This window comes from Magnolia sinica, chromosome 4 (assembly GCF_029962835.1).
Source record: "Magnolia sinica isolate HGM2019 chromosome 4, MsV1, whole genome shotgun sequence".
Lineage (NCBI taxonomy): Eukaryota > Viridiplantae > Streptophyta > Magnoliopsida > Magnoliales > Magnoliaceae > Magnolia > Magnolia sinica.
The window spans coordinates 2418369-2438901 of record NC_080576.1 but is presented as its reverse complement, the minus strand read 5'-3'; the positions used below and the strand labels follow the sequence as shown (position 1 = coordinate 2438901).

The window sequence follows — 20533 nt, the reverse complement described above, 5'->3', positions numbered from 1 at the left end:
CATTTTTAAAAATAAAGCATTACAGTGTAAATTGTCCGTTAAGTAGGCAACATTTTACAAAAATTCTCTAGTACTCGTTTGTTTTGCCCATTTTTATAGTAATGTGGGAATAGATGATACTTTTTCACGTAATCAGCATAAATTTTTTTTATTATCCAAATGGCAACACCCCCTTTTAATTTTTGTAGTGATTTGATATTGAGGTGATGTATGATTGCTATTTTTAAAATTTTTACTGCGGGTAAACCAATCAATATAAATTTGTTATCATTGTGGTTAATTCGTAATCATTACACATTTTTAATAGCGATAAAAACAAACAAAAGAAACAGATCCTAAAATAAATCGATCAAACCGTCTATTATGTCTAACGTCCAGGATGGCCTACTTGATTCGTAGGTAGGCCTGATATTCGGGCCAATGCCCATCAATGGAGCGAAGCACCCAGCGAATGTCCTGGATCTCTCACACGCGTGCCAATACGCTCGCGTGCCGGCTTCGCACGCCCTCCATCGCATCCATTCCGTATTCAATTCTCGTGCAAATCGCTCTTGCTTTTCTCGTTTCGCAGAGGGAAGAAAAAGGAAGAAGAAGAAAAGGGTAGAAATCGAACAGACTTGGTATCTCTTCTCTCGGGCTTTTGAAAGGGAAAAGAAGATAAAAACCCTAATTCTCTTATATTTCTCATCTTTCTCTTCGATTTCTCGTTTAAATGGACTGAAGATGGAGGCATCCGTTCATCTGGCCCACCCCTCCAACTTCTCTCCCTCTCTCCAACGCTTTCTCGCCGAGAAATTCCAGCGGAAGGAAGATCTCTTCAAAGCTCCGGATCTCGCTTCCGATCTCCAGAAGCAGTGCACGGACCTAGGTCAAAACCTTGCAGATCTGAGCCACAGGCTCTTGGCGAGCATTGCCGCCTACGATTCGCATTCGGATGCCGTTCAAGGCGTCTTCAACGAAATCAGGGCTAAATTGAACGATCTCGGGTCATCAACGTCCGTCTCCGCAACATTTCAAGGTCTGGATTTTTTTCCCTTTTTTTTTTTTTTTGATATTTTTGAAATTTAGTTTTGATGTTTCTTGCATTTTGAAGGACTGTCTGGAAAATTTTGTTTGTAGATGGGAGAGAAGGTGAGAGTCTGGGGATAACTGAACAGATTTTAGCGGAAGAGCTGCCTGCACTTGCCAAAGAAGTGGCGAGGGTGGAGACTGTTTGTGCATATGCAGGTGAGTCCCGTCTACATGTTGCGGTTGTGTGTTTGATCGTTTTCTTGAATTACTCTTTCACTTCTTTATAAGAAGGAAAAAGAGGAAAATGATAAAATGAAATTGTATGGTGTTGAAATGAAGCTTGCTGAATTCGATTTAATTAATAAATTCAATTTTCTTTACTTTTCCTTATGCATTTTGTGTTCTGCCCCAAATTCGATATTTGTGTTCGATTGCTAATGATTTTGTGCTATATCACAATTTTGTCCGTGGTTGAATGTGATCATGTGTGTCATAACTTGTGACATTGGCGTAGCCGGCTGATGGGAAGGATCTGCCCAAGCTTAGGCACTTTCAATCTCAAGCACGAGACACAAACAAAGAGAAGAAAGCAATTCAAGAGATTTTATTTAATTCAAAGGTGCCTTCATGCTACTCATATCAGGCCCTTATATAGGCTTTTGAAACGTACATATAAGGAAAACACATCATGTCATTGACAATCAATGACTTATTACAAATATGGAAAAGAGATAAGAATGCATTGAAAATGTTTGACTAATGGATTATTCTTAGCCAGCTGATTGATTTTGCTAGCTAACTACCCAAATAGGAGGCTTGGACCTCCTTATTGATGGCCCCACTGTTGGTCTTGGGTTTAATGGGCCCAGATTTGGCCCATGGATTGTGGCATAGATCAGCCTGCATCATTCCTCCCCTGCTTAAAAGAACTCGACTCCGGCGTGTTAATGGATTGATGTTGCTCATAGAGGTTAGGATTCAGATGTTGGAAGTCGGTAGTTGTGATCCACGTAGCATCGGAGAGAGGTTGTCCTTGCCAACAAACGAAAAACTTGTAGTAACCACCCCGACATGTGGAGACAATCTGGCCATCGAGAACATCAATGATCGTGTTTGTAGGTGGTAAAATGATCAGAATTGTGATGGCTTGTTCTTCGATACCATCATCAGTATGGTGCCCATGATAGATGGAAAGATCTTCCACATTGAAAGTAAGATTGATAGGTAAATCTGGTGGGAGATCTAAAATATAAGCATTGACATTGATCTTTTTTATGATTTTGAATGGCCCCGCGTTGCAAGGATGGAGCTTCTTTGAGGTGCTGGGAGGCAACCGTTCAGGTTGGATACGGGCTATAACCATGTCATATTCCGTAAATTCAACAAAGTGACGTCTTGTATTTGCATGCTACTTATAATTTTACTTGCGGCAATATTGCGTCAGCAGCTTCTGCGTTTTGCCTTGACGTTACAGGCAAAGGAACCAAATCGACTAGAAGACGTGGTCGTGTGTATTAGTTACTGCCTCAAAAGGTGACATCCCCGTGGACCTGTTAGCTGAGTTATTATAAGCAAATTCAGCTATCGGTATTACTAGATCCCATGTAGCTATATAATCGCGTACAAGACAGCGTAATAACTTGCCCAAGCTACGGTTGATCACTTCTGTTTAGCCATTGGTATGAGGGTGGTATGCACTAGAGAATTGAAGCTTGGTTTTCGTTGCTTCCCAAAGAGTTAAAAACTCATGAACTTGGTATCACAATCAGATATAATTGACTTTAGAAGCCCATGAAGACAAACAACCTCTCGGAAGAATAATTGAGCAATCTTGAGAGCGTTTGCTGTTATGGTTCTGAATGACGGTATCGGCCCCGTTTAAAAACGTTACGATACGGCGTCGCATATTAGAATCGGGGCTGTATCGGCCCGTATCAGTTAGAATTTTTTAAAAAAGAAAAAATACGAAAAATATCAGAAGAATAGGAAAAAAAAATGAGATATTCACGAATCTATCATTTGTGTGTGTGTGTGTGTGTGTGTGTGTGTGTGTGTGTTTTGACCATGTATTCAATGGTGTATCGGACCAGTCTTTGATCAGAATGTTGTCTGTCGATTTGACTCGTTGAAGGTTAACTAAATGGGCTCTAACTGAGCACAAATTAAACATGATTTGGTGAATAACGGCACATTACATTGGAAATACAACAAAAGAGAAAATATTTAAAAAAAAAAGAAGAAGTGAAAGTTTACCATTCTTTTCAATTTTCCCATAATGGTCCACTTTGTTTCGATTTGTCGAATCCCATTTAAATCATTTGTTTTGATCCCAAAATAGTCTAAATCTAGCCTAAACTGAGTTTTTAAGGTTCTTTCATGGTTTAAATGAAAAGAAGAAAACATGAGTGAACTAAAATAAAATTCAAAACAAAAAAAAAAAAAATCAAATTTGGAGTTTTACGTGCGTATTGACTGTATTGGCCCTATTTCGGCATCGATACGGGTCGATATGGTCCAACCGATTTCAATACGGCCGATACAACCCCGTATCGCATATCATATCGAGCCAATACAGATATGATACGCTCGTATCAGCCAATACGACATCGATTTTCAGAACCATGTCTGTTGTATTCTAGCATGGTATGATATGAGCCATCTTTGAAAATCGATCAACCATCAAAATACTGAATCAACTTTCCGAGCGGTCTTTAACAAACCCAGGATGAAGTCTATGCTAAGATCTTCCCGCGGAGCATGTGGGATCAACAGTGGTTGATACAATCTAGCAAGCTGGCAAATCCTATAGAACTGGCAAATCTTGGCAACATCTGATTTTATACGAGGCCAAAAGTATCTATCTCTAACGAGAGCTATGGTCATATCACGATCCAAGTGTCCACTACACTCATCAGCTTGGTTCTCCCTCACAACATACTCACGGATGGATGTATTGGGTAGGCAAAGTTGCATTCCCTGGAACAAGTAACCATCGTGAATGCTGAAATGTGGGTGTCTCGCATGCTCTCCACCAAGAATGCTGGTATAAATATACCCGAAATACTTGTCATCATCGTATTCACGCCGCATCTCTTTGAATCCCAGAACAGTGACCACCATAGACAACAATAGATGCGCACGACGACTTAATTACATCAACAACTTGATTGTCCTTCCCAGCCTTGTGATGAATGACAAAAGAAAACTCCTGAAGGTAAGCACTAAGCACTCCACTTGACACGACGAGTATTCTTCTTTTGCTAAGAGTTTAGGTACTTGAGTGCTTCATGATCAGAGTATAGGACAAACTCCTTGCCAACCAAATAATGACACTAATGCCGTAAAATTTGAACAATGGTATAAAACTCCAAGTCATAAGTGGAGTATTGCTTCTTTGCATCAGGGAGCTTTTCGCTGAAGAAAGCTATTAGATGGCCCTCCTAATTGTGAACTCCACCAATGCTGACATTAGAGGTGTCACAACTCACCTCAAATACTTTCTCAAAGTCCGTAAGGCGCAAGACTGGAGCCTCGGTCATATTACGTTTAATCCTATCAAACGTTCGTGTTGCTGCACTTGTCCATCGAAACTCCCTTTATTTCATAGAATCGGTGATTGGGGCCATGATGCTGCTGAAGTTCCGCACAAAATGTCTATAAAATGTAGCAAGGCCATGAAAACTGCAGACTTTAGAGATAGTGGTAGGTATCGGCTAATCAACTATGGCTTTCACCTTGGTGGTGTCCACCTCTACACCTTGCGACGAGACAATGTACCCTAAGAAAACCACTGATGAACTCATGAAGGTACACTTTTTAAAGTTGATGTAAAAGCGCTCGTGACGAAGGACTCTAAAGATAAGACATAGGTGATTGAGGTGCTCCTTTCTTGACATTCTGTAGATAAGAATGTCGTCAAAATAGACAAAGGCAAACTTGGGCACAACAACTACATCATCATGCGCATGAAAGTGCTACGCGCATTTGTGAGACCAAATGGCATAACTAGCCACTCGTAGAGGTCGTCTTTCATCTTAAATGCCATCTTCCATTTATCACTAGGTCGAATGCGAATTTGGTGATATCCACTACGAAGATCAATTTTGGAGAAGATGCAGCACCTGGCATCAAGTCTAGCATATCATCAAGTCGAGGAATGGGGAAATGATACTTCAGTGTGATTTTATTAATAGCTTGGTTTTATACACACATGTGCCAACTTCCATCATTCTTGGGAGTAAAGAGGGTTGGCACTGCACATGGGCTTAGGCTCTCTCGAATGTAGCCGTTTTTAAGCAACTTGTAAACTCGACGCTTCAACTCAGCTTGCTCGACGGGACTCATTCGGTATGCCGGTAGGTTGGGTAAGAATGCTCCAAGAATCAAATTTATAGCGTGCTAAATATCCTGCAATTGGGGCAACTCCTCAGGCAGATCATCAAGGACCAAATCTTGGAAGTCATGCAGCATAGATTTGACTTCATCAAGAATAGGTTCATCCTGGTCAATAAAAGGCTCTTACACTTGTTTTGTGACTAGAGTGAACATTACGCCTTTCTCTTTGATCTCTTTTTTGAACTTCTGCATGGTGAGAACATGAGAGTTCCGTTGATGATGAAGGCGTAAATGAAGGATGTGACGTAGGTTGCAATGGGTGAAGAAGGATACGATGATCTTGCCATAGGAAAGTATGCGTGTTAGCTTCACTGTCGCTTTGTACCTTTCAATAAAAAAAGCTAAGGTCGACCGAGAAGGATGTGGGCAACATTCATCGGAATTATGTCACACCAAATATCCTCATATATGGCAATTTTAAATGATATCCGGGGATGGTAGTGTCGTCGACCCACGCAACCTTATATGGTTTTGGATGCTTTTCAGTTGGCAACTTGGGCTTATCAATCACTTCTTGAGATATGATGTTCATTGGATTGTTGTCACTGTTGATCATGTTATATAACCTGCCCTAGCATTTTACCCGCTCACGGAAAATAGTGGTCCATCGCCAGTCTTCCTCTTCCTCGATGGTGGTAAGGAAGCGGCGTATGATAAGAGTAGGGCCTTCATCATCAGCTTCAACCGCAGTTTCAGCAGGAGAGTCCTCCGGCTGTGATGTAGGTTCTATATAGGGTCGTTTCATCTCAATGTGCTCATCGCAATACTCATGGCCGTTTGGGTAGTAACTAGTAAGGTTCATCTTCATTACCGTAGTAATAGAGGTTCCTAGCTTGCAGGCAGACACTAGAAAAGTACCCTATTTATCCGCAACCGTAACAATCAACATCCCGTCTTTCTCTCTAAAGGGAAAGATTAAGATTAAAACATCGCCCCCTGGTGTCGTGTCTTTGCACCGCTTGTTGCTTTTGGTATGAATTTTGTAGTAGAGGGCGTTACAAATGTTGAGGCTATCTTATAAGAGGAGTCTGCATTTGTGGGCGTGGCTGAAAAGGGTGGGGATGTGGTCGGTAGCCTTGTGGTGGAATTCGATCGAGATGCGGATATGAACCCATTCTCACAGAAGGTTCCCCAACTAGAGAACCAAAACGCCAAAGAGTATGTTGTTGCAGTTAGTGTTTGAAATATCAGTATCGCATTATGTATCGTACCCTTGGGATATGGATACATATCGGTTATCACATGAGATATATTAGTTGTATTGCGTAATGTATCATTGTTGTTGGAAACATTGGAAAATTGGTCAATTTTTTCAATGAAACTTCAGTGGTTGTTAAAAAAGACATCAATACATACTTATAAATCAAAACATTACAAAAATAAATGCACTTAATACTTTTTTCTTTTGTATGGGGTCCTAATCTATGCGTTGTTTAACTGAATTGATGCAAGTATATTCAAAGTCTATTAATATAATTTATAAATGTAAGAAGACATGTGGAAACACAAGCAATGCATTCAAAAGCAAAAGAAGAATCACTAGATCAAGTTACATACATGTTTGATTTTATGCTTGGACATAGAGTGCAACCGATTTGCGAGAAATTGGAAATTTTTTATTTTTATTTTTTCAATTTTCTGCAACTCGTCCCATCTCCTCCAAAGCTCGAAATCAAAGCTCCCAATCCATGATTTTTCATGCAAAACATGAAAATTCTTGGAAGCATGAAAAATCATGGATTTGTAACAAGTTAACACTGATTTAACATGATTTACCAAAAAAAAAAAAAGGATTGAAAATGCTCACCGAATCGAACATATGGGATATATCCCACTACTTGTGCATTTCGTATCGTACAGGCGGGATATAAGATTTATCGTGGGATATATCGGCCAATATTGTCGGTACTTAAAACACTGGCTGCAGCTGCTATTCAACTCGTCGAGCCTTCCGATGAACATCATCAACTGTTTTGAAATCATACATGACCATCTTGTTATGGATCTCTTGGCGTTAACCCTGCCCCATAACGGTTAGTTGTTACACGGTCTATCTCTGTAGTTATGCCCCGATAAAGTTCCTTGTTTGAACGCAAGGAGCTCCTGGAGAAGAATATTCATGTAATCTAAAGGCAAACACTTACTTTCTAACTTCTCCCTCATGTTAGATCACCTGGTGATGGTTGGACAACCCATGATGAGATTGTTGTTATCAATGCTTCGCCACCAGATTCTTGTTGGGCCCTTCAACTTGACATTGACAAAGGCCACTCGTTGGGCATCATCCATGTTGTACCTTGCAAAATAATCTTTCAACGTTGTAATCCAATCGACAAAAGCCTTTGCATCAAGACAACCCGTGAAGTTCGGAACTTCAACCCGTACTTTCTTGGTAATATCATCTTTCTTAGGCATCTTTATCGCGGTGTCATGGGCTCTCTAGAGTTGTTGCATGAAGTCATAGATAGACTCCTGAGGACTCGTGCCATTTTGATTCACCAAAGGCTTTGGTTGGAACTCTTGTTGTGGATTTTGACTACTATCAGGATTTCCAATAGGTTCAGGTTGCTCACCATGTTGTTCTCCACAGTTGGTCAACAACAGTTTCCAGGCTAGTTACTCTTGCGAATAGCTCGGTGATGCAGTTGTCTCACTGTTGATCGGTAAGCCTCCCTCGATAGACATTACCACTGCGGGTAGACATTGTGACGTCATAAAGTAATGGACATAATACGGCTAATTTCTTTTTTCTTTCCTTTTTTTTTTTTTGGTTTTGGGGGTTTCAATGGGATGGAATGGGCTGATTTTGGGGGTTTTAAAATAGGGCCAATTTTGGGGGTCTGAATGGGTTGGAATATGGCTAATTTTAGGGATTTTTTTAAATGAGTGGACTATGGCTGATTTTGGGATTTTAATGGGTTAGAATGGTGCTGATTTTGAGGGTTTTAATGGGCTGAAACGTGGCTGATTTTGGCTTTTAATGGGTTGGATTATGGAGGTAAATGGCTGAAAATTTTTTGGCAGAGTCTCCCCTTGTGAATTGGACTTTTGGGTTTTGTAAAAGAAAAGAAAAAAAAAAAGGTGAATGGGGGTAGGAGGGATGGATGTAATGAAGAAAGTAAAGGAAAAGAGGCAGAATTTTATGATTAAAGAACCTTGACAAAATAATATTGAGTTGTTGTTGATCCAGGATTTCAACTCAGTTGTTGGAACCCACTCTGATACCAAATTGGTGTCATGGTGTGCTGTAAAGGCCGTTATGGGACCGTAAAGGCTGTTATGTAAAGGTAACGGTGACGACCGTTACACGTTACGGGGTCGTAACAGCCGTAACAGCCGTTATGGAAAAAAATGAACTGTAATTGCAGTTAACGGCACATTACATCCCCTATAAAGGCCATAATAGCCCCGTAATGGTCTATTATGGGACATATATTGAATTGGACTAGGAATTGGGTAGAAGAAGAGTATTTCCCTTGTCCTAGTGGTTACTAGAGTTGTTGCTTGCAACGTTTGAGAGTTGAGGGTTTCTTCTTAGCATTTTAGGATTGAGAGATTTTGAGTAGTGGTTTAGATTTGGGGCATTTGGATGATTCAGATATTTCAATTACCAAGTATTGTCATGCTCGTGTATTGCCATTGCTGGCAATTATGGTATCTCTAACGCTCTATGCATTGTGATTCCCATAAATTGTCATCTTTGGTGTTTGGCTATCTTATGAAGTAGAAATCACAATCCTTATAGAATAAGCTTATTCTACACGGATTTGTGGAGGAACCGGCCTCTAGTGTGGGAGAGAAGAGGGGCTATGCTAACTCAGGCAGTGTATGATGCTTGACAGGCACTCAGAAATTGTACATGTGATGGGATTTAGGGCAAGTTTGCATTGCCGGATTGTGTTATATTGTGATGCAGACGCGTAATGATTACGCTTTCCATAGTTGTTGGCGTAAATGGATGTAGTCCATCTCTACGTGGTAATCTGCAGGAGTAGTCCACTTCGCCATCGTATTTGGTAACCATCCACCAAACAACGTTTGGATATTGATCTTCAAGGCCACTATAAATCATTAAAAAAAAAATCAGTTTGGTGCTCCACCCCTGTTCCAGACAGTATGTACATGATTGCGCATGTGATATGAGTATATCAAAAAATAATTATACGGTGTTCATCCAATCCAACTCTCATGCAGGACATAAATATCATTTTTGAATTGTCCCTGTATGAAAACTGCCTGATTTTTAGTTGGAGCACTTGTTAGTATTTCGATCAAATTTAGGTGCTCAAGCATTGGCTTTAGACAATCTTTGGTTTGTTGGAAAGTTAACTGCAAGGGCTACCAAATGGTTTTGGTTTGGGGTTAAAATTCAAAGGGGTTGGGTAGATATGGAGTTTGGAAGTTGGGTCAGTTTCTTAAAATTTCAGTTTGAGCCTTCTCTGAACACCTTTCGGAAATTTGATTATATCTCAAAATGCTCAGAGATCAGATTGGGCTGATTTTAGGCTAGTTGGAAATCTTACTTCGTGGCCAAATGAGTGGCGTAGGAGATCTGGGAAAATGGATGGTAGACGTTGGAGCAGTTGGGGTTTGAAGATGAAGTTTAGCAAACAGGGTGTTCTCTAGGGTGTGGGAATTTGATCTAGGTCGAATTAGTGGCGTAGGAGTTCTGGAAAATGGATGGTGGAAGTTGGAGCGATTGGGGTTTGAAGATGAAGTTTAGCAAACAGGGGGTTCTCTATGGAAATTGGATTTCCTCGCCCTAGAGGACTTCAAATACAAAAGGTTTTTCTTTTCTTTTTTTTCAAATAAAAAGGGTTATGAGAGCTTGGAAATTGGATTTTGTTGCCCCAGATACTTCAGATACAAAAGGATTATGGACCAAGCCAGGCCTGGTTAAGCTTGCGTGCGGATCTCTTAGTCATTTCAGGCCACACTTTTGAGGGTTTTGAGAAGGTTCTACTATAAGATGGATTCAAGGGCATAGTGGCAAATTTCATTCTTGGCAATTTCTCTGTTGGGGAATTTTTTAGGAGATGTTCAGATTTTGATGTTTTTCTTTTGATATTATCGGGAAAATCTCACTGAAAATTAAAAAAATGAAAATATTTATAATAATTTGGAGAAATGCTCCAATGCTCTCAGGAGCACTATAAGTTTTAGTGCTCCTAGTTTCGGTGGAACACATGAACAGTCTGAGACATCGTTCCAGACCGTTCATAATATCCAATGCACATTTCATGGTCACCAATCTGACAAATATTAACCATTTGATGGATAGACTTTAATATGGATGGTCCAGATTTTGTACAAAAAGAAGAAGATCCAATCAACACTTTGATCCATCTGTTTGTTAGGACCCATCATGGATTGCTTGTGATTTTAAAGAACCTCTTTTATTAGGTAATCCTAACCATCACATCCATGGTTTGGAAAAGGGATGGCTAGCTTAAATAAGGCCAAATCAAGGATGGATTGGATCATCTGGTCAATGCTATTTTTGCATGGTAGTGCAGAAATGTGCTCTGGATTGAAATACAGTTCAGGTTGATCAATTGGACTGTCCAAGTGAATGAATAAGGAGCACCGTAACTTATCGTGCTCTAAGAGCATTGGAGCATTTCTCTATAAATTAATAGTTAATTTAAAAATTTTAAATACACATGTATAAACTGAAATGACAAATAATTAACCAATAATGTGATATTTTCACGTTTATATTGTGACTTCTACAATAAAATTGCAGAAAAAATGCCTTTGAAAATTCTGCAATATTAACACGATGCTATCTTCTTCTTTTCTTTTCTTTTTTGGCAAAATATCGTGAGATTTTCAAAATCTCAGCAATATGTGTCATAATGGTTAAAGGCACAATTCCAGCATAATTCATCATCGAGGCCAAGAATTCGACACATGGTGGATCCTTCCTTCTCAGTTCATCTTCTCTTCCTCTATCAGGCCTGTTTATGGTGTGTGTGTGTCCCTCCATCCTGTTGTTTGTTGTGAGTGCCATTGCACGTGATGCCCACTCACTTTGTGTTGCACGTGATGCACACAAGTCTCCACATGCTATTGTGTGTGTTCTCTCGAGTGTTGCATGTGATGCACACTCAGTTATTGTGCAAGTTGCACTAGTTTTTTTTTTTTTTTATAGAGAATTTACATGTGGATGACAAGTTAGTGACTCAATTGTTGTCGAGTTTTGTTTGTTATGGCTGTGTACTTCAGGAGAAGATTCAACGGATGAAGTGCAAGCTACAGTTTATGTCCATGTTATCTTCGAAGGGGAGCAATGATCCACGCTCATTATCTTCATTTTCTTTGTATGTATTCCAAGCTGGGAATGATCAATATACATGCTTCAGGTTGAGGGGGAGTGTGGAAGTATATGCAATTGTGTGCGCGCGTGTGTATGTTTGTTATGTACCCCAGCGGAGCACTGTAACATTTCCTTCAAACTAATATGTGTGTGTGTTTGTGCAACACAATTGCCCTAGCAGCCGTCTCTCCTCTTCTCCCCTTTTCTCCTTCTCTCTCTCTTGCATATTTCTTTGTTTTATATTTCTACTGGCGCAAGACAGTGCAGAACACATCATTAAAGATGAAATTGTTCCTCTCCTTGAGAATATGCACAGGAAGGTAATGGTTTCTTTTTAAAAAAAAAAAACAAAAAACAAAAATCCTCTTGTAGTGTTTACATTTGAAATAAAATATTTGTGTTCATGTTGGGTTTTCATGGCCGTTATGAGTGGTGCATTCCAACTCACTCAAGACAAGCATTGGAATGTCGTTTGTGAACTTGTAGATTTTTTTTAGAAAAGGAGAATATGAATTGAAGGCCAAGGGAACAAAGGGGAGAGAGACAGAACAAAGAGGATTTCCATAGAAAAGAAGAAGAAGAAGAGGATTTCCATATAAAGAAAGTAGAAAACATGAGGGAGAAGTAGGGGTGTACATCAAGTCGAACCGAGTCGAACTGGCCTCAGCTCGACTTGGCTCGGCCACTAGCTGACCTAAGCTCGAACTCGGCTCGACTCGGTCCTCAAGCTTGACTAGCCAGCTCGGCTTGGTTCAGTCAGCAGCTCGGGCCAGTTCGAGTTGAGTTCAAGCCAAGATTGAACCGAGTTCGCCATTGCAGCATTTTCACAAACACCTGGACTGCACCTTCAAAATCTCACTGTATTTGAGACAGCAGCAACGGATTTACAGGTATTTTATCAAACACCTTCTAATCAACATAAAAATCAAGAAAAAAAGGGGCGTTGGTTTCATATACATACCTTCTTTGCCACCAGCTACACTTTTGTGAATCATTTTATCAAACACTTGGTGAGCAACATCAATATCAAAGTAGCCGAGTACCGAACTGGTTTGATTCGAGCTGGGTTCAATCTGAGTCGAGTCGAGCTGGGGCCAGCTTGAACTCGGCTCGAACTCATTTTCGAGCTCAAAAAATCAGCTCAACTCGGCTCGAACTCAGCTTCGAACCGAGTCGAATCGAGCTTTTTCGAGTCAAGTTGAGCGAGCTAACCGAGCTAGCTCGGTTCGAGTACACCTCTAGGGAGAAGGAATCTGAGGGCAGAGAAAATGGAGAGGGAAAAGGCTTCAGGGGTGAACATGGGGGGGGGCTGGGCTGGTTCAGCTTGTATTTTGCAGGTTATGTTATTATTATTATTATTATGTATTTACATTGGTATTTTCTTCTCCACCTCCTGACGAGAGGGGCACTAGTTAGTTTGTAATCTAGTATCCCTCTTCTCTTTGGCCTAATGAAATTTCTTTGCAATTTCAAAAGAGAAAAGGTCATCCTACCTGTCACTTCAATTCTCCCACTGGTTAGTGTCCATCTCCCTTCATCATATTCTAATTGGTTGCTTCTTCATGTGCAGGTTTTCTTTTATATGATGTTTGTCACTTAGTTCTGCGAGCTCTGACATTGTGGTTCCCTTAGCCAGAATAGGTTTACACTGCTAATTTTCACTGTTCACGTTTTTATCTTGTATTTGTAGTTGCAGGGTTGTATTTGAATGTAGGTTTGCTTTGTTCCATGATTTGAGTGCTCCGTGGCCTTCTTTTTTCACCCATTTATGCTATGCAGTTACTTCAACAGTTTGTCACGTTTTCTTTAATTTGGTGATTCCAATGCTTGATGTTACACTTTTGACCACTCATTGGCCATTGTTTGTCGCAACCTCATTGGTCAAAAGAAGGTACGTCTCATAGAGATCAGCCACAGGCATTCAGTTTCTCATCTTCATGCAACTTCTTGTAGTCACCATGATCATTCCTGCCCTCCCCATTGTCTGCTAGAGTAAAAATTGTTTATATTCCCTTTAGTAGTTTAGCTGCAAGTTAGATAAGTAATGCACTGTGTCTCAGTCACTTGGTAACTAGCTTGACTGAAGACTTGCAAACGCTGTGCCCCTTTTGTGGACCTATAAATTAATGGTCGGAGAGCCCCATTAAACCTTGATAGATGAATTGACTGTGTTCAGCCTCATGCTGAGTTCACTAGCTCAAGAAGTAGATAAGAAAACAATACCATCTCCCTTTCAAAGAAAAAAAGAAAAAGAAAACAATACTCTAGCCATTTCATAAAACCATTTGGATGTGGACAGGAGTTAATTCCATGCTCAATGACACTTTTATTTGGTTGATTCAGCCACTGGTTTATAACATAATTCATGTGCGTATCTGGTTCAGGCAGATATTTTGGTGTTATATTCACCATACTGCAAAGAAATTGCATGAACCAAGGAAAGTGCCAATGTTTCTTTCTGAGAAGGGAGCACATGTAACCCTGTAAGAGGCTTAAACTAGACATTTGGGACAGCCAAATAACATGAAATGATGATGGCTCTCCTCTCAGTGTTTCCTTGGTTGCTGAGCCAGGAAGTGGGGGAGAAAGTTGTGGCTAAAACTTCAGCTATTTTATGGCCTAAGGTGTAACCAGTCAGGCATATGATCAGATGTTGCATAAGCAATAGAGCCTTTACGGTTGACCATATATGATAATATAAGGTCTAGATTGTGACTTTGCTCGATTTATTGACACCTGTCTTCTTCTTCTTCTTCTTCTTTTTTTTTTTCTTTCTTTCTTTCTTTCTTTCTTGAAGTATATCTTTCATTGAACTTTTTGTCTTAAATAAAAAATAATTATTTATTTCTTTGTGGTGACCCCAAATAGCTGGGACAAGGCTAGGATGATTGATAATGATGATTACTACTGTGGTGAAGCCTTGACTGCAGTTGTTTTATTATTGCAGAGACTGCATTGAAGCTTGATACTCTGATTGGTGATGTTGAAGATGCAGTCTCCTCTTCAATGACTGGAAATCTAAGAAAGATTGCCCCTAAGACCAGTTCAGAAGTGAGTGAGACCCACTGAAGTAATGACACAACAGCTCTAGTTGCAGATCCTACCTTCTCACAGACTGATTCCTAACCTCTCATCTCAACCATTGCTGCAGGAAACACGACTGCTTGCAATTAAGTATCTCAAACAAACAGAGGATGTTTTAACTGCTGTCACGAAATCCCGCCCTCAGTGGATACGTCTCATTGCTGCCGTTGATCATAGAGTCGATCGAGCTTTAGCTGTTTTAAGACCCCAGGCAATTGCAGATCATCGCGCCCTTCTTAATTCCCTTGGATGGCCGCCACCCTTTTCCACTTCAAACATCATAAACACAAATGCAGGGAAGTCATCTGAGCTCTTGAATCCTCTTTTCATGATGCAAGGAGACCTCAAAAGCAATTACTGTGAAAATTTTCTTGCCCTGTGCAATCTGCAGGAGCTGCAGAGGAGGAGAAAATCCCGGCAACTTGAGGGATATAACCGAGAAGTTGCTTTGCACCAACCCCTTTGGGCAATTGAGGAGCTAGTGAACCCGATCTCATTGGCATCGCAACGGCATTTCTCAAAATGGATTGAGAAGCCGGAATTCATTTTTGCTCTTGTTTATAAAATCACCCGGGATTTTGTAGACTCCATGGATGAGGTTCTGCAACCATTGGTAGATAAGGCGAGGCTTGTGGGTTATAGTTGCAGAGAAGAGTGGATCTCGGCAATGGTGACATCACTGTCAACATACTTGGCAAAAGAGATCTTCCCTGTTTATGTACGCCAACTAGAAGAGGACAGTGTCGCTGGTGTTTCATCTCAGGCTCGAATATCATGGCTTAATCTTATCGACTTGATGATTACCTTTGATAAGAGAATTCAATCTCTGATTGCGAATTCAGGGATCTTGATTTCCATAAGGGAAGATGAGAGCTTGCAGAGGATCTCTTCTCTGTCCGTCTTCTGTGATCGCCCTGATTGGCTTGAGATATGGACAGAGATCGAGCTCAGTGATGTGCTCAATAAGTTGAAAACAGAAATGGAGGATGAGAAGTGTTGGAACACAAGAAAGGAGGGTGCTACAGGATTTCTGTCGGCATCTGAAGACTACAAATCTCCAGTGATTTCAGGTGCTGTCCTCTGGCGTCTATCAATGGTGATTGACCGTTGCCGGCCATTACCTAGCATTCCATTGAGAGCAAGGTTTATCAGATTGGCAGCAGCACCCGTTGTTCAAGAATTTCTCGATTGCTTGCTTCGCAGATGCCAAGAAGCCGAAGGGCTGACTGCTTTAGCTGATGATAATGCTTTAATCAAGGTCTCTTACTCCATTAACGCAGTTCGATATTGTGAATCTGTCTTGAAAGAATGGTGTGAGGATGTTTTCTTCCTTGAGATGGCTTCTGATGAGGCGAGCGAATTGAGTATGGGATCTGATGAGGGCATGGCAAAAGGTCCAGGGAGTTGTATATTTGAGGAGGAAATAGAGAGGCTGAAGGAATTTCAGAGGGAGTGGGTAGAGAAGATATCAACTGTGGTTTTGAGGGGATTTGATGCACGATGCAGAGATTATATGAAGAACAAAAGGCAGTGGCAGGAGAAGGAAGAAGGCGGGACCATGTCTCATGCTTTTGTTGAAGCTTTAGATTATCTGCAAGGGAAGATTTTGAAACTTGAAGTCAGTCTAAATGAGATTGATTTTGTTGGGGTTTGGAGAAGTTTGGCCAGTGGGGTGGATCAGTTGGTTTTCAACGGCATTGTGATGAGTAACGTGAAGTTCTATGACGGTGGTGTAGCAAGATTTGGGGGTGATTTGGAAGTTCTGTTTGGGGTATTTAGCGCTTGGTGTCTGAGGCCCGAAGGCTTCTTTCCGAAGGTGAATGAGGGGTTGAGGTTGTTGAAGATGGAGAAGCAGCAGAAAGAGGCTTTGGAGAGAGGGAAGGATAGATGGCTGAGAGAGAATGGGATAAGGCATTTGACATTAGCAGAGGCGGAAAAGATAGTGAAGAATAGGGTCTTCATGGGTTGAAAATGGGGTCTTTTTAAACCCCAATTCCGCCTTTCCTGATCATTCTTTTTGAAAGAGGGACGAAAAACAGAAAGTAGTGTAAGATCATTGATTTATAATACCTGTGTCTGAGACTTCACCTGCCTCACCGATTCTTTCTTCTCGGAACTGCAATAATCTGTGAGTCTCTCTGGAATTATTGAAAGCTATTTTAAGCCATCTCTTACTCTCTATATGGATGTTACTGTGTATGCAGATTTCCGTTATATTTTCCCATGCAGTGTGGCCACCCTCCAATCGGTGTATATCTCTTCTTTTTACTTGTCGTTCTCACAAGTCGGAAGTGTACAAAGCGCCAATTTGTTGCTGGTGAATTTGCTTCCTCAGATGTGGAGTACAACCACTTAACAATGGTCCTGATGAATCTTTAGACACAATGGTCCAATTGTACAGCATGACCAACAATCCCCCAAATCTGTGGCCTCGTGGGGGTTGTGTGCAAACCGTGTGAGTGGATAAGGCTTTGTACAAGTTGTACAGCCCTTGTTTTAGAACTTGACTCAAGTAAGAAGCTCATCACGCTTAGTTGAGTAATTTGGTCGCGTACTCTCGGAGTGGGTCTCTTTTTTTTCTCTTTTCTTTTTGGTTCTTGACGAGTCAGTTTTTTTTTTTTTTTTTTTAAATAAAAATAAATCCTGACTAATCAAAACTTTTAATAGCCCCCCTTGTTCGTAAACGAAATTTTAGAAGTTATTTTTCAAAATTTAACCCAATAATTTCCCGTCTTTGATATCATCATATTTCTAGAACTTAAATCCGAACATCAAGGGTTTTAAATTATCTGATTAAGAACGCCCAAATATTGATTCCTTAACAATGCCAATGTTGATTCTCCAACATAGGTCTCCCTTATCTGTTCTAGATGGAGGGAGGTGAGGGTCCCACATCAGTCTGCGGGGTAGGCTAGGGTGATGCACATATATATCCGCATCGGAGGACCACCCCACATGCACGTGTGGAAGGTGGAAGAGGAAGAGATGAATCTCTCTCACTCTCTCTCTCTCTCTCTAAGTCATGCCTGGTTCCTGACGAATGGAAACTTATAACCATGTTCTTATGTTCCAATCCTTCTAAGCCTATGCTAGCCAAGTGGTGGACCACTCTGATCATTATTAGTGTGGTAAAAATATTTTTAATGGTTAAAATAAAGCTTTAATGGTTGAAAATATATGTAAAGCTATTTAAAATTTTTTCTAGTACAGGGCTTAATGAGAAAATCGATTAACAAGCATTTGTCTATTAAATCTCTATCATGAACACAATCTTAGGAATCCAACAAATCTCTTAGGGCCTGTTTGGATACACCACAAAATAAGTTACTTTTTCTACTTACAATAGTAGATGAGTGAAAGTGACTTATTTCATACAAGTAACTTTGGTTTTTGATTAGTTATATGTAACTTTTTTACTCAAAAGTACTTAATCACTTTAGGATTTTTTATTTTTTTTTAGCTTTTCTACTTTTCATAAGTTGTTGAAGAGCAGCATTAGGAGAGACAAATGAGAGGAGAAGCCGATAAGTACATTGTTTACCAAACATATTTATCTTCTTAATAAGTAAAAACTGAAATAAGTTACTTGTGACATAAGTAGCTTATCTTAAGCAAGTTATGATCCAAATGCCCCCTTATTGACTCGTGCAAGAATTAGCAGGTCTTAATGGATGCACCCAGCAAAATACCCACTTTTATTGGCCGTGAAATGGCCTCGTAAAGTAAACCAAAGCACATAGAAACAATATCATGGCTCTCACACATCCTCATGTCTAAGAATTAATTAACTTCGTAGGCATCATCAAGTTTGGTTATAGTCTAAGCAAATGGGCCCTTAGAATAGTTAACTTTAGCTCGGTCCACTAATGCAATTGCCCGTTAGTTTCAACAAGTTCTTGCATGCATGGCACACTCATATTTCCATGTGGGGTAGACCAAAGGCATACCTAAACCAAGCTGCTTCTAATTGTGGAGATTATCCATCTTGACCCAAGTTAGTTCTCTTACACGAGATGACCATATCTTTTATTATGTGATGACCACAAGTCTGTCTTAAAATCTATGATGGTCATAGTATATAGGGTTTTGAAATCAATAGACCACAACTCTCCTTGGTTTACAACCGTTGTGTATAATCTCAAATTCCCATGGATAATCAAGGGAATCACTCTACTAAACCCGTATTCATGTTTATTTAAAATAACACCACATTAACTAAGGCATAACGATTTATCCACCAGCGACACTTAGTCATCATGATATACAATTAAGATCATCCTTGTCACATCACATGGCTAGAAGACTGGGATCATGTTAGTTTTTCAAGGCACCACTCCAACATTTCTAAGTTTTGTTGTGTTAGGTCAATCAACTTTGCCGTCTCTCAAACCCATCATGACCTCTCTTTTTTTTTCGAGGTCCGAGCTCGGTGAAATGTGATTAAGTTGAGTCAATTATGCCAAATCAAGTATATATTTTTTCCAGTTCTTAGACATACTATAGCAGGTGTTTGCATAATGTTGAATAGGCAACATGGTGAAGGGACACAACAACTTGGACTGACAAGTGTACTCTTGAGTGGAGTTCTTATCCAAGTCATGGGTGAATAAGCCCAACTCAGCCAAGTCAGGGGTGACTCGTGGTGTTGAACTGGATTGGATCTGATTGAATCTGAGTCTCACAGAGTTGTCTGACTCTTAAAACCATCACATACAAAGACTAAATGGTATTTGGAATTATTTTTAGATTATTTCCTTATTTAGTATTTCTTATAAGTTTGATTAATAAAGGTAGTTTGAACCATGATATACAATGACCAGATGGGATTTGGAATCATTTTTAGATTGTCTCCTTATTTAGTATTTCTTATATAAGTAAGAAAAGTAAAGGCAGTTTGGGAATCAGATTTCCTTTTTATTTCTTGCGAGTGTTGACTGTTCTAGTCTTTGTATTTCTCCCTTTTATTTATTTCGTGGTGAGAGTGTTTATTTCTCCCTTTTATTTATTTTCCTATATCTTATTGCACTTGAAGAATGCATGAAGTCAGAGCATCTAAAGGTGGAGATTGATAACCAACATGATGGCTCACCAAGATAGCCATATACCTACTGGACATTAGAGTATTGGCTCATCATCCTGAGATGACAATGTGGTTCCATCTATCAATGTTGCATTTATGGCCCTTGATCCATGTGTGACCAATTGTTATTGTTTCCCCAAGTGTGCCCCTCAGGATTGTTCCTATGTAGCAACCCAAGTTATGATCTGTGAGAAGAAAACATGCTGACATGAATATTTGTTGTCATCACTTCACTGCAATCTGAATTGTGAGCCACATTATGGGGTGTTCTACGTACTGGTTTTTATATTTTTCAACTAAATAATTTCCTTAACTTTTATAAATAAATGAAGAGAAAAAAAAAAGTTTGGTTCTTGGCCTTTTCATTTCCTAAGAATTCATTTGCCCAGATTTTTCTCAGAAAACTTGCCCCACCTTTCAGCTAGGAATAAAAAACACAGAATTAAACAGAAGATTTTATTCTATTTGGTTGTGGGAATAAATTTCTTGATTTCTCTGTTTCCCAGAGTGTTAGAAATTGCCTAGTTTTTCTAGGGATTGATTAAACTTTGCTTGGCTAATACGCTCGTTTCTTGGGAAATTTTGGTGAAAGTCTAAAATTTTATTTTAATTCCCCAACTAAAAGTTAGGGCAGGTGAACTGGA

The 20533-nt window shown here is 39.9% G+C and overlaps 1 protein-coding gene across 1 annotated transcript; it reads left to right on the top strand.

The window, feature by feature from the left end:
- Positions 1-398: 398 nt before the first annotated feature.
- LOC131242137 (RINT1-like protein MAG2) lies at positions 399-16990 on the top strand. The gene is made up of 4 exons (XM_058240574.1): positions 399-1018; positions 1120-1227; positions 14673-14776; positions 14877-16990. Exons 1-4 carry the CDS (start codon positions 421-423, stop codon positions 16776-16778), a joined length of 2712 nt encoding a protein of 903 aa, XP_058096557.1. The 5' UTR covers positions 399-420; the 3' UTR covers positions 16779-16990.
- The last annotated feature ends 3543 nt before the right edge of the window (positions 16991-20533 follow it).

Bases quoted from the DNA above. Each gene is read 5' to 3' on its own strand.
- LOC131242137 (XM_058240574.1), top strand. From the start codon at position 421: ATGCCCATCAATGGAGCGAAGCACCCAGCGAATGTCCTGGATCTCTCA. The intron at 1,228-14,672 runs GTGAGTCCCGTC...TTATTATTGCAG, and splicing joins GACTGTTTGTGCATATGCAG to AGACTGCATTGAAGCTTGAT. The intron at 14,777-14,876 runs GTGAGTGAGACC...CCATTGCTGCAG, and splicing joins CCCCTAAGACCAGTTCAGAA to GAAACACGACTGCTTGCAAT.